The 12,602-nt window shown below is 37.2% G+C and overlaps 1 protein-coding gene across 1 annotated transcript; it reads right to left on the minus strand.

Annotated features, from left to right (window-relative positions):
* Nucleotides 1-1,477: 1,477 nt before the first annotated feature.
* Nucleotides 1,478-3,186, minus strand: LOC131314131 (acyl-CoA--sterol O-acyltransferase 1-like). Its single transcript, XM_058342628.1, has one exon. The coding sequence runs from the start codon at nucleotides 2,977-2,979 to the stop codon at nucleotides 1,867-1,869; it is 1,113 nt and encodes a 370-aa protein (XP_058198611.1). The 5' UTR covers nucleotides 2,980-3,186; the 3' UTR covers nucleotides 1,478-1,866.
* Between the last annotated feature and the right edge of the window lie 9,416 nt (nucleotides 3,187-12,602).

Here is a 12,602-nt window from a genome sequence, read left to right on the forward strand (position 1 = left end):
AATCGAAATCTATCAAACAAGATCCACATTCGATATGAAATTCATTACAGATTCAAAGTTATAACTCATTTTTTAGCCGGTTAGAATAGAACTACAGATAATTAAATCCGGACGGAGTGAGTATTATTTTTGATCTTTTTGATATTTGTGTCATTTTTAAACTCTTAGAGCATCTACAATGTAATAATCAAAATTAAAAGGTTGCTAAAGTTAGCAATGTTTGCTCAAAAAAATGCTCACATTGTAATAACCAAACTTAGCAACCTCTTAGCAACTCATCAAATTTTGACCTTTGAATAACCAAACTTAACAACTTTTACCAATAACCAAAACTCAATAACCAAACCCAATAACCAAATTCAAAACTAAAAAATTAAAAAACACCTCACATTAGAATCGTCTCATCGAGACGAATAATTTGGTGTGGTCGGGTGTGTGATTGGAACTCGTTTGCAATTGGACATAGATGCATTGCGTATTGTGGGGGGTTTTTTTTATAGGGATACAAAAATAACCAATGTGGAGATCAAGTTTGTTAGATTTGATTATGAACTAAATGGATAATCAAATGCTGACGTGGCACATTTTGATTATCGATTTTGATTATTCCCATTGCGGATGCTCTTATATATATCTTAATTTATAATATTTTTCACAACTTTCTATTATAAATCTAATTAAGAACTATTAAACAAGATCCATATTGCATATTTTTAAAAATTCATATTAAAATATATAAGAGTTTATAGAATGACACAAATATTGAAAAAATCCAAAGAAAATGGGATGGATGGAGTATAAAGGTACATTACCATCTTTTTTTTTTGAACGGCGAAAAATTTATTAAAACAAGAATAGGGGAGGGAAATCCAATCAAATGTACATTTCCATCTTACACTATATAGCTACACTACATCTTATGTGGGGTCTATTTTGGGTCTCATAAAAATTTAAAAAAATATCCATAAATTTTAAAATATCATTTTATGGGGTCGTGTAAAAAATTAGCTCCAATAAATATCGATAAGTATTAATTCTGGAGTTGTAGGGATGAAATTGACCTAGAATGAGCCTCACATGAAATATTGTGTAACTATATAATATATGTAGCATCTCTTATTATTTTGAGTAAATGCATTGATCATGACTTTTTGAGAAGGAATTTGAGCCATGGATTTTCAATGATTGTGAAAAGTGTTGATTTCTTCCAAAGAAACAAAAAAGAACTACTGCATAATTCTTTTTCTTTTTTGGGTTACCAAGGTGTTTTGCGTGCACCTCCGATGGCTAATCTCGGAATTCTAAAGTTAACGGTCATACGAATCTTTGATTACTTCAAAGGGCTTGAATCTCTGATTACTTCAAAGGGCTTGATAACACATTGAATTGGAGGGAACCTACAAGAAGGCTTATGTTTCCGAATCGCTTTTCTTATCAGGAGTTGAGAGTATTAATGTGAGTTGAGGACAATCCAGAGTTGTGTGTGCTCTTCTCGGCAATTCCATTAACGATCCAATGATAATACAGATTACATGAATAGAAACGAAACAAGTTAACAAGCAAACCGAGTCATGTACTCTGTATAGAGTCTTTTTAAAACAGATTCGCTGCCTCACCGAGGATGTCGGAGGTAGTACCGGTGTCCGTCTACCACAATAAAACAGTTAGATCGTGGTAATCAGAAGACCTACTTATCGAACTGAATATATATGTTCTTTCAATTGCCTCGAAAGACCCTTTGAATGCACCGATTTCATTCACCGAATTCGGAAGGAATTCCAACATACATAATACCCTGTTGTGCCCTCAAATCACAGGAAACCCCAAGTCCTATTAGAACTTCCTAACAAATATTTAAGGTGTTTCCTATGCACTTACTACATTGAAAGATCTAAATCTCACGTTGGCGACTCTAACTACTTCCTTGGCGAACTCAACATAAGCAGCCGTCTCTCTCTTGACCATAACATCGGCCTCGAACCGTAGAAACGCAGGAATAAACAGCCACACACCGGTAACCACCACGAACCCGATCACCGCCGGTCCAGCGACAACCCGGGGCAGCCTGAATTTTCCATTTAACGCCCTTTTCACAGCGATTTCTGCAGCCAAACAGACCCCATGGATGAGAAAGAAGCACGTGACCTCCAACGTGGGTCTCAGTCGCCCCGCGTAGTAAAAGATCAACTCATGCATCAGGCCGGACACAAAGAACGCGGCTATGGTTGCGGGGAGTGGGGCCCACTTGCGCCCGATCACACGGGCGGAAATAGACCGGACGGGAACGTATACGGTCGGGTGCAGGATACTGGACACCATGAGGTTCCATCTCTTGCCCCAGAAGTCTTGGAGGGAAGTAGCAAGGTAGGGCTCGTCGAACTGCGGCTCGAGCTCGAGCTGAGCCGAAGTTCGGACCGCAGCCGCCACAATGACCAGCAACAATTCCAGGTTGATGTAAATGTGGAGGCCATAAAGGACCATAATTACCTTAGGGTGAATAGATTCTTTATATCTGTAGGCTTGTATGAGCATAGCTAAGAGTACAATTTTGGTACCATAGTTTGCGGGTGATTTATGGGAATTTTGGGAAGTTTGGGGAGATGGGTATTTTTGGTTTTGTATAACTTGTGGTTTTGGAGAATTTGGTGGTGCTTGGTGGTGTTGTACCTTGATGGGCAGGCAAGAGAAAAGGAGGAAGTAGGGCAGTGAAAGGGGTGGGTTGGAAGAGAGAGGGCCCTTGCCAAAGGCAAAGAGGAGGAGTTTGAAATTGGCAAGCCATGTTATGAAGAAAGCTGTGGTGGAACCAAGGTGGATGGTGGTGAGGTGGAGTGGAAGGTAGAGGAAGAGGAGGATGATTGGGAGGATGGTGCAGAATCTGGTTGCACCTCTGGGGATGAACTTGGATATGGTGTGGCAGTAGCAAAGAGATAGCAAGGCTGTGATCCAGACTGCTATGAAGTTTCTGATCTCCCCTTCCATTTCTCCTTCTTCTTCCTCTTTCTATTTTTCTCAAACAAACTTGAAGAAATAGAATAACAGGGGGAGGAGCTTATTAAGGGATCAACCCCGGCCAAGGGGTTAGCCTGATAGTTTAGACTCTAGAGATTCGGGAGTTTGTTGCTTTTTCAGGTGTCAAATTTGAAACTCCCTGTATACTTGTTATTGATTCTTGTGTAAATGATCAATTTATACGAAGCTTCGTCCTGATTTAAATAAGTCTTTGCCAATCAACGGTGATATTTCAGGAGGTGTTTCCGGTAGTAAATAAGTTATTGATAGATATGTGAGTATAGATATGTGAGTAGAATTGTTGTAGCAAACATAGTTTTTTGTCGACAATTTTTTTTGTTAGCGAAAACGAAATGATAAAATGCTGAAATTTTTTTATTAGTAAAAACGAGATGATAAAATGCGTCAAATTTTTAATATTTTTTGTTTGTAGAAACGGAACATGGGTATCGGGATTAAGTTGGGTGTGCCGTATGGAAAAGTTTGTTGAGGAATTTATGGTGGATCGAAAGTTAAAGGGTGGTTTTCTTGGTCGTTGGAGATCATTTTCAACTCTGGTAGGCAGCAGATTTGCCATGTTCTAGTGGAGAATATCAACGGTCAGGAAAAGAAACAAAAGTATTAAAAGCACTTGAAAAGCACTAATTAACGAATTAATCTGGCAAAGGCATGCTTTAGAAGCACATCTTAATTTGGTTGTGACATGTTTTTATTTATTTATGGGGGTCTTGAATTGACCGGTCAAGTTATTTAATGAACTTAATTGAGGAGCTCGGGTAAAACATCACGCGGGGTCTTCTTTTATTTGTTTGACCTCAGCATTTAAAGAACGATCTTACTATTGTTAGCTCATTGAGCTGACGATAAGTACATTAGAAGACAAGGAAAATACATATTTCTGTATACTTTTTACACAATTTATAACACATTCACACACTTATTATTGTCAGCCCATTGGGCTGATTTTAGAATTTTTCTTTAACGAATTCATGCAATAATTTATGGGAAATGATTTTGTCACTCCCTTTTTTGTTAACGTTACTCCCTAGTAAGTGTATTTTTGCACCAAAAATACACTTGCAGGGAAGTGACACTAACAAAAAGGGAGTGGCAAAATCAGTAGCCTAATTTATTTTAAACAAATATTGATAATCTTTTCTTCTTTTTTTTGCTAAGTATCAAATACTGATATCGATCTAATTAAATCGTTTTCTTTTAGAAAAAAAAAGAAAGAAAGATAAACGGTTTGACCGTTCATTTGTATAAAAACATGCAAATGTCATATAATGAGATGTTTACTGTTAGCCAAGTTTAAAAAAATAAATTTTGCTCGAGGGGATGGTGTTGTGCACATTCAGACCGTCCTCATCCGCAATCAGTGGTCTGGATTGATCGGTGTTGTGCGTAATATATACCGTCCAACCGTCTTGACAATTCTAACGACTGATTACCGAGACGGACGAACGGTCCGGATGTTCATAACACCATGCCCCAGTCCACTCAGAGGCCCTCAAGTTCGTTTAAATCCACATTTCAAGAACTTAATAACCCATATTCTCTTATTATAGGTGGATTTTTTTCATTTCTTTTATACTTCCTCCGTCCCATTTTCTTTGGACTTTTTCGATATGGGAAAAAAACTGTAATAGTCCTTGTAGTTTAGTGTTCGTGTCAATTTGATCCCTGTAGTTATAATTGGCTCGATTTACACTCTGTACTTACCATTTTGTTTCAATTCGGTCCAATTACTAACTTCCGTTAGTCCGCCGTTAGTCCTTTAAATAACAAAATCATATGGCCCCCTTTTTTGGGGTTAAAACAGATTCATTCGGCTAAATAAGCAAACTTTCTTATTTTTTATTCTTATTCAAAAAAATTTTCGTATTTGTTAGTTTTTCATCAATTTTTTGGGAGTTATTGCATCGTCATGACGAGAAGAATCTAAAAAGTACTACTTGGGCTGTTAAAAATTATTATCAAAATTCAATTTTTTTTTAATAAAGACGAAAAAATTGGCTTAGGTTTATTTTTCAACATTCCTAGTCAGGAATCAATATATGAGCCAAGTGTAGGAAAATGAATGGAATGACAGGGTACTGTTTTTTGTAATCACTTGGGCTGTTAAGTTAGGTTTATTGTAACCTAGTTGAGTGATTTGTTATGTCTATGTATTAGGTTATGACATGGTAAATTTGGAACTGGGTTTATATAATATTCTGACTTTTGGACATGGTTATTTATCATGTTGTGACTTTTGGATCTATATCATGTTGTGACTTTTGGACATGGTTCTATATGCATTTTCAGTACTATGCAAAAAATTAAGGCATCTCAGTATTTGTCCACAAGTTGAACATGTAGACAATATCAGTGGTTATGATGTGTCATGGCTGATCATGAAAATACTGAATTCGATGACAACTTTTTGAAGAAAATTATAACCAAATTTCTTCCCAAGTGCCTCCTTATCAATGGAGAATGGAAGAATGAGCTGTATTTTGGTTTAAAGGTATATTAGGGCAAGAGGGGAATGAGTAACCCTATTCAGCTAAATAAACCAACTGGTTAATTTTTTTGTCCTTATTCAATTTTTTTTTCATATTTGTTAGTTTTTCGTCATTTTTTTTGGAAATTATTGCATCGTCATAACAAGAGGAATCTAAAAAGTAAAAAATTATGATCGAAACCTAATTTTTTTGAATAAAGATAAAAATAAGCCAATAAGCCAATTTTTTTGTCTTTATTCAAAAAAATTGAATTTCGATAATAATTTTTTACTTTTTAGATTCATCTCGTCATGACGATGCAATAACCACAAAAAAATTGACAAGAAACTAACAAATACGAAAAAAAATTCAATAAGGATAAAAAATAAGCCAGTTGGCTTATTTAGCCGAACGAGTCTATTTTAACCCCCAAAAAGGGGGCCATATGATTTTGTTGTTTAAAGGACTAACGGCGGACTAACGGAAGTTAGTAATTGGACCAAATTGAAACAAAATGAAAAGTACAGAGTGTAAATCGAGCCAATTACAACTACAGGGACCAAATTGACACAAATACTTAACTACAGGAATTATTTCAATTTTTTTCCCTTTCGATATTCATGTCATTCTTATGATCAAAATATATATATATATATATATATATATATATATATATATATATATATATATATATATATATTCATGTCATTCTTTAACCTCTTAAAATTTTCAATATGAATCTCTAAAAATATGCAATATGAATCTTATTTGATAGTTCTCGATTAGATTTATAATATAAAATTTGTTCGTTTGCCATTTTAGTTTTGTTTTAGTTTTGTTTTCCAATCATTACCCTACTTCTTTCTCCAATCATTATCCTATTTTTTCAATTATTACTTTCACATCTCTTTCTATCTCTCTCCAATCATTATCCCTATCTTCAATCATTACTCTATTTCTCTCTCCACCCACTAGTAAAACTAAACTAAACTAAACTCTCAACCAAACACAACCTTTAAAATTATGAAAAATATTATAAATTAAGAGATATAGAAGTTTAAAAAATGACACAAATATAAAAAAAGATCAAAGAAAATGAGACAGAGAGAGTATCTACGTGAGGACGGAGAATGGCATATAGAATAAATTGTTTTCTTATATACACCTAAATATTGGGACTCTGAGTCCCTGCAGTGCTCTAAAAAGAGTGAAACTTACAGCCCCATTAAACGGCACCGTTTTGGGCCAAGTTGAGATATTACACACAAGCTCTTTCCTCTGTCAGACATGCACATTCTCTCTCTCTCTCTCTCTCTCTCTCTCTCTCTCAAACCCATTTTGTCCTCGTTTTTTGTTTTCTTCTCCAAGAGATGGAGTACTCCAAACTAAAAATCTATAATTTCCGATCGATTTTGATTATCAAGAAAATTTTTTAAAACTTAGAAGACTTGGATTCTAAATTAGATATGAAAAAAAATGCTTCCAACTAAGAGCATCCACAGTGGAATAATCAAAATCATAAGGCTTAGGTTATTAAAGTTAGCAATATTCTCTAAAAAAAGTAATCACAGTGGCATAACCAAACTTAACAACCTCTTAACAGCTTATCAAATTTTGGCTCTTGGATAATCAAAACTAACAATTTTTTTGCTAATAACCAAAACCTTCTCTCTCTCAACAATGTTTCTAAGAAAAATATTTTTAAAATAAGTTTTTTTTTCAAAAATAGTTAAACTATTTTTCAAAAACTGTTATTTAAAAAAACTGTCTTTTTTTCAAAACTATATTTTTTAAAACTTTTCGGAAAAGTGTTTTTCAAAATATAAGTTTTCAAAAAATAATTTTCTATTTTTAATATCATGTTTTTATTAGTTTGAAAACTATTTTAAAAAAAAATTGTTTTATATGGTGACAATTTTTAGATTTTTACAAATTGAAAATGTGATGTGACAAGTTTTGATTATTCAATGTTGATTATGTTACTGTGGTCATTTACATTGCTAACTTTAACAATTCTTAAATGGATAATCAAAAGGTGACATGACAACTTTTAATTATTTAATTTTGATTAGTCGACTGTGGAAGCTCTAAGAACTTAATTTGAGAAGGAAACAATTCATAAAATCTAGAAATTCTGGAAGAAAAGAGAGAACCAAGTAACCAACCCTTTATCCATAGAGTTTTTGTATTCTGGTTCAGAATCTATAGCAAACTAGAGTGAATCACAAGAACCGATAGAAAAAACCCAAATCAATTTCATCAAAGCTTTACTCAAATTGTTCTTGTTCCTCTTTGGGTATTACCATTTATTGTAACTGCTCATGCATACCTTTCAGAAAGGGTGAAGACTGGACAAAGATGAAAGGGTGAAGTGGAGAAAGAAAAATTGCAGAAGAAATCAAAGAAGAGGACGAAGGGTAGAGAGAGAGAGAGTATGTGCGTGTCTGTGTTGTGTAAATGGGAGTACGGTAATATCTCAACTTGGCCCAAAACGGTGCCGTTTGATGGGGCTGCAAGTTGCCGTCTTTTTAGAGCACTGCACGGACTTGGAGTCCCGAATATTGAAACCTATGTGCTTTCATTATTCCCTTGGTAAAACAAGGCGGTCCTTGACTCCTTTTGGTAGTTCAAAGTCTTTACCATACATTTTAGATTTCCAAGGTTATGTGCTAGGGAAAATGACAATCTTACAAAAAAAGTAAAAATAAAATTACGCAGTCTCTAAGTATTATAATATGAGAGTAATAATTTTGAAACGAAAAAATAAGATTATGTTAGTAACGGAGAACTTCTGTTTTGGTACTTCTTCGTAGGGGTGAAATCGGTTCGATTTGGTCGGAGATTTCGGGTATGATAGACCGAACCGATCAGTTTGCGTCTACAAAGGATGGAAATCGTTTCCAGTCAAAATATTTGGTGGACCATTGAAAACTCTCGTTTTTGGCAAAGGCGTGAATGCGTTGAGCGCGGACGTGCCAAGACTTGTAGCGCTTAACTTTTGATGAAGATTCCCATGAATCTTGACTTCTAACGTAAGAGCGATTGCGTGTGATCCAAAAGTTAAAAATCATAATGAGATTCGTGGTTTGTCACACGGTTGTAGACTTCAAATTTCCTAGTCGTATAGTAAAAATGAGACACCGAGATAATAAAGTTTGATTACAAGAAAAGTAAACTACTTAATGAAGTGAATTTGAATGGGGTTTGAGCATGAAGTACTCGATAATCTACTTTGCTAAAAGTAGGAAAGTATTTGTAAGCGTTGAGCTTTGATTGATGTTTGACCCGTTTTTCATCTTGTGAACTTGTATTTATAGGCACAGCAGTAAGTTGATTCAGGCCTGAATCCGAATTCTGCTTTGCACCACAAGCTGACAGGTGTCCCATGATGCTCTACTTTTCATGCATGTTTGATCATGGGCAGTTTTCGGACAGTTAAGGGTTCATGGGTGACATGGCAGTAACTTCTCACTACTCCCTCTCTTTGTATGTATTTGACACATGGCCAATTGACTTGGTCAATTGGCCTTTGATGTTGAAAGGAAATAACCACCTCGGTTGCAACTAAATCCCTAAAAACGTGGGCCGCACCTCATGGGCCAGAGCTGCTCCTTTCTTCATGGGCCCAACCGTGGGTACCTTCCCAAAAAATCATGGGCTGCGTTCTTATTGGGCCCAAATGGGAAAAACTCATGGCTCAATATTTAATTGCCAATCAATTACCCAGCTTCGGCCCAATTTAATCAAAGAATTGATTAAATGGCCAATCACGGCTAGCCCGATCCACGGTGCCAAAAACGGGTATAAACATTACCCCCCCCCCCCCCCCCCCCCCCATGCCTTGATTCTTGACTTTTAGGATCAAGTCATGTATAAAAAAGAAAATTGTTTTTGGCATCCAAACAGACCTTAAATCCTGTTGTAGCATACCTTCTTTTGTTTGTCTTGCCTATGGATCTGGTGGGCATTAGGCATTTTCTATGCTCCATTCAGCCTTTGACAATATGAGATCTGTCTTCAGGCCTGAACCATGAAGGGCTCAACAAAAAGGCTTAGAAATCCGTTGGAAGGCTTGAACTTCTTCTTGGAATGCTTATAAATGTGGTTAAGGCCTAAACAAAGAGCTCAAAGAGCCTTCGTCTCTGCTGGAAAAGGCCTTTGTAAATCAATAAAGTCCTATGTCTAGGCCTGGTTGTAGAGAAACCATAGCATCATGAAAAAGCCTGACAAGGACTAAAAATCTAGTGGAAGGCTTGAACCTCTACTTGTAAACTTTCAAGCTTGCTCGATGAAACGAAAAAGCCTCCACCTTTGCGGAAAATGCCTAGTAAAACTCTAATAGGGCCTACTCAATGACTGATAGGCATTGGCCAAACATTTAGAGATGCTTGTTCGGCCTATGAAGGACTTTTCATTGGCTACTTAAGCCCTTTTTACAACCATGACGTTTTTGCGTAAGCCAAGTAAATAAGATTCGCTTTTGATGTGCCCCACAAATCCAATGCGGGCGTAGTTCCACAACTTTAAAGCCTACAGTTGGCCTATGCTTGTAATGCCTTTTGGCAGTTTGGACAATGCCAAAAAGGCCTTCATTAACAGAGGGAGGAGGAGGATCACCGATTACAAATGAATCAAGATCAAGCCTTGGAGTGCCGTCGATTTCCTCTTCTTCATTTAATTCCTCCTGCTCTGCAATGAATGGAATGTACAATTCAAACCTGACCTCATAGCTGATGGTAGGACTAAATCGTTCTTGACTTGCATCTCTGCCCAGGAGTGAATCTGAATGTGGTGGCCCTTCAAACGCTTGAAACGACTTTTCAAAGGAGAGAACGAGTTGATCTTGCCTCATGATTGGACTTTCCATGTTCTGGCTTATTCCAGGTCTGGAATCTTGCTCCCTTTGAGTTGAAACAGACCTATCTTTTCGCTCTTCCGGGTATGGAAATAGCTTACCATCTAAAAGTTTTTGGAAAACTCCTGAATGTTGGCTACTGCGATCAGGCCTGAAACTGTTGCCACGATCTGTATCATCCAGGCTTTGCTACTGTTCAGGAATTCTCAAAGGGCTAAACTAAGACTCTTGCACCCCGAGTCGAAGTCCTTGGTCTCCTTGCCCCCCGAGTGCAGGGTTGTTGGAAGCTAAGGGCTGAGAGAAGCTTGGAGGCCTAGTGTGCTTGCTAGAAGCTTGTTGAGACTCTTGCCCCTCGAGTGTAGGCCTTTCAGAAGTTAAAGACTGAAAGAAGCCTGGAGGCCTAGAGTGCTTGCTGAAAGACATTTAGGCCTGAAGTGCTAAATTGTGATATCTTTGGTGGAAAAGGAGTTGATATCCATGCTAAATTGTCTTCGATGGCCTTTTTGGAGTTGATTAGACATTCTTTAACTTTATGCAAACATGCATCCAAGGGATCCATGAACTCCTGTGAGAGTTCTTCATCGGATGCAATAGTACAGGACTGAGTGCTCATATTTTCTTCAACTTGGCCCTCAAAGGTCTGAGTAAGAGGATCATCAAGCCCACCATTTTGGAATTCATGTTGTTTGGGGAGGGTTGAATACATAATACTTGAATGGCCACGTGACTTGGCACTAAAGAGACCGTTTACCTCGTAGCGTAATTGGCGATCATCTTATTCAAGTCTGTCAACTTCATCTTCAAGCCCTTGAATTTCATCGTTATAGCGATTTTGTGCTTCAAAAAACCAATCCTCCGTAGGATTGAGTCGACGCCTCTCACAATCAAGGCAATAGATTTCGTCTTCAAGTTCGTCGACCTTATCATCGCGCCAACGAATTTCTTCTTCATATCGCCGAATCTCAACATCCAATTCAATGTATCGAATTGACATGCTAATGAATCAGCATAATACCCCTTGAAACGACTAGGTCCCACCGGGCGTGCCAATGAAAACTCTCATTTTTTGCAAAGGCGTGAATGCGTTGAGCGCGGGCATACTAAGACTTGTAGCGCCTAACTTTTGATGAAGATTCCCATGAATCTTGACTTCTAACGTAAAAGCGATTGCGTGTGACCCAAAGGTTAAAGATCACAATGAGGTTCGTGGTTTTCCACACGGTTGTGGACTTCAAATTTCCTAGTCATATAGGAAATGAGACGTAAAAGCATGAACTTTATTACTCCGGAATAATAAATTTGATTACAAGAAAAGTAAAAATTCAAACTACGTGGTGAAATGAATGAGCTTTGAGCACGAAGTACTCGATAATCAACTTTGCTGAAAGTAGGAAAGTATTTGTAAGCGTTGAGCTTTGATTGGTGTTGGACCCATTTTTCATCTTGTGAACTTGTATTTATAGGCACAGCAGTAAGCTAATTTAGGCCTGAATCCGAATTCTACTTTGCACTACAAGCTGACATGTGTCACATGATGCTCCACTTTTCATGCATATTTGATCATGGGCAGTTTTCTGGCAGTTAAGGGTTCATGGGTGACATGGCAGTAACTTCTCACTACTCCCTCTCTTTGTATGTATTTGACACATAGCCAATTGACCAAGTCAATTGGCTTTTGATGTTGAAAGGAAATAACCACCTCGGCTGCAACTAAATCCCTAAAAACATGGGCCGCACCTCATGGGCCAGAGTTGCTCCTTTCTTCATGGGCCCAACCATGGGATACCTTTCCAAAAATCATGGGCTGCATTCTTCTTGGGCCCAAATGGGAAAAACTCATGTCTCAATACTTAATTGCCAATCAATTACCCACCTTCGGCCCAATTTAATCAAAGAATTGATTAAATGGCCAATCACGGCTAGCCCGATCTGCGGTGCCAAAAATGGGTATAAACAACCACAAAATCGGTGTGGGGTGGTTCGGTTCGGCCGGTTATTTTCTGATTTTTCAACCATGCTACTTGCACGTATGTTTTTGCACATATCTTGTACATACATTTTTGTGGGGCCCATATCAGGGTCCCACAGAATGATCTGAACCGCTCATCTTTTTTAAAATATTTTTTGAAGGGTTCCTGTGAAAAATCAGCTTTAACGGATATCGGTAAGTGCTTTCTTAGAATTCATAGGGCAAAACAAAATGATTCGTCCTACGATTTCTAAGAAAGCCCTTACCGGTATCCGTTGGAGTT

This window comes from Rhododendron vialii, chromosome 2a (assembly GCF_030253575.1).
Source record: "Rhododendron vialii isolate Sample 1 chromosome 2a, ASM3025357v1".
Classification (NCBI taxonomy): Eukaryota; Viridiplantae; Streptophyta; class Magnoliopsida; order Ericales; family Ericaceae; genus Rhododendron; species Rhododendron vialii.

What these genes read in the sequence shown, in the direction of transcription:
- LOC131314131 (XM_058342628.1), bottom strand. Translation starts at nt 2,979, where the DNA reads ATGGAAGGGGAGATCAGAAACTTCATAGCAGTCTGGATCACAGCCTTG.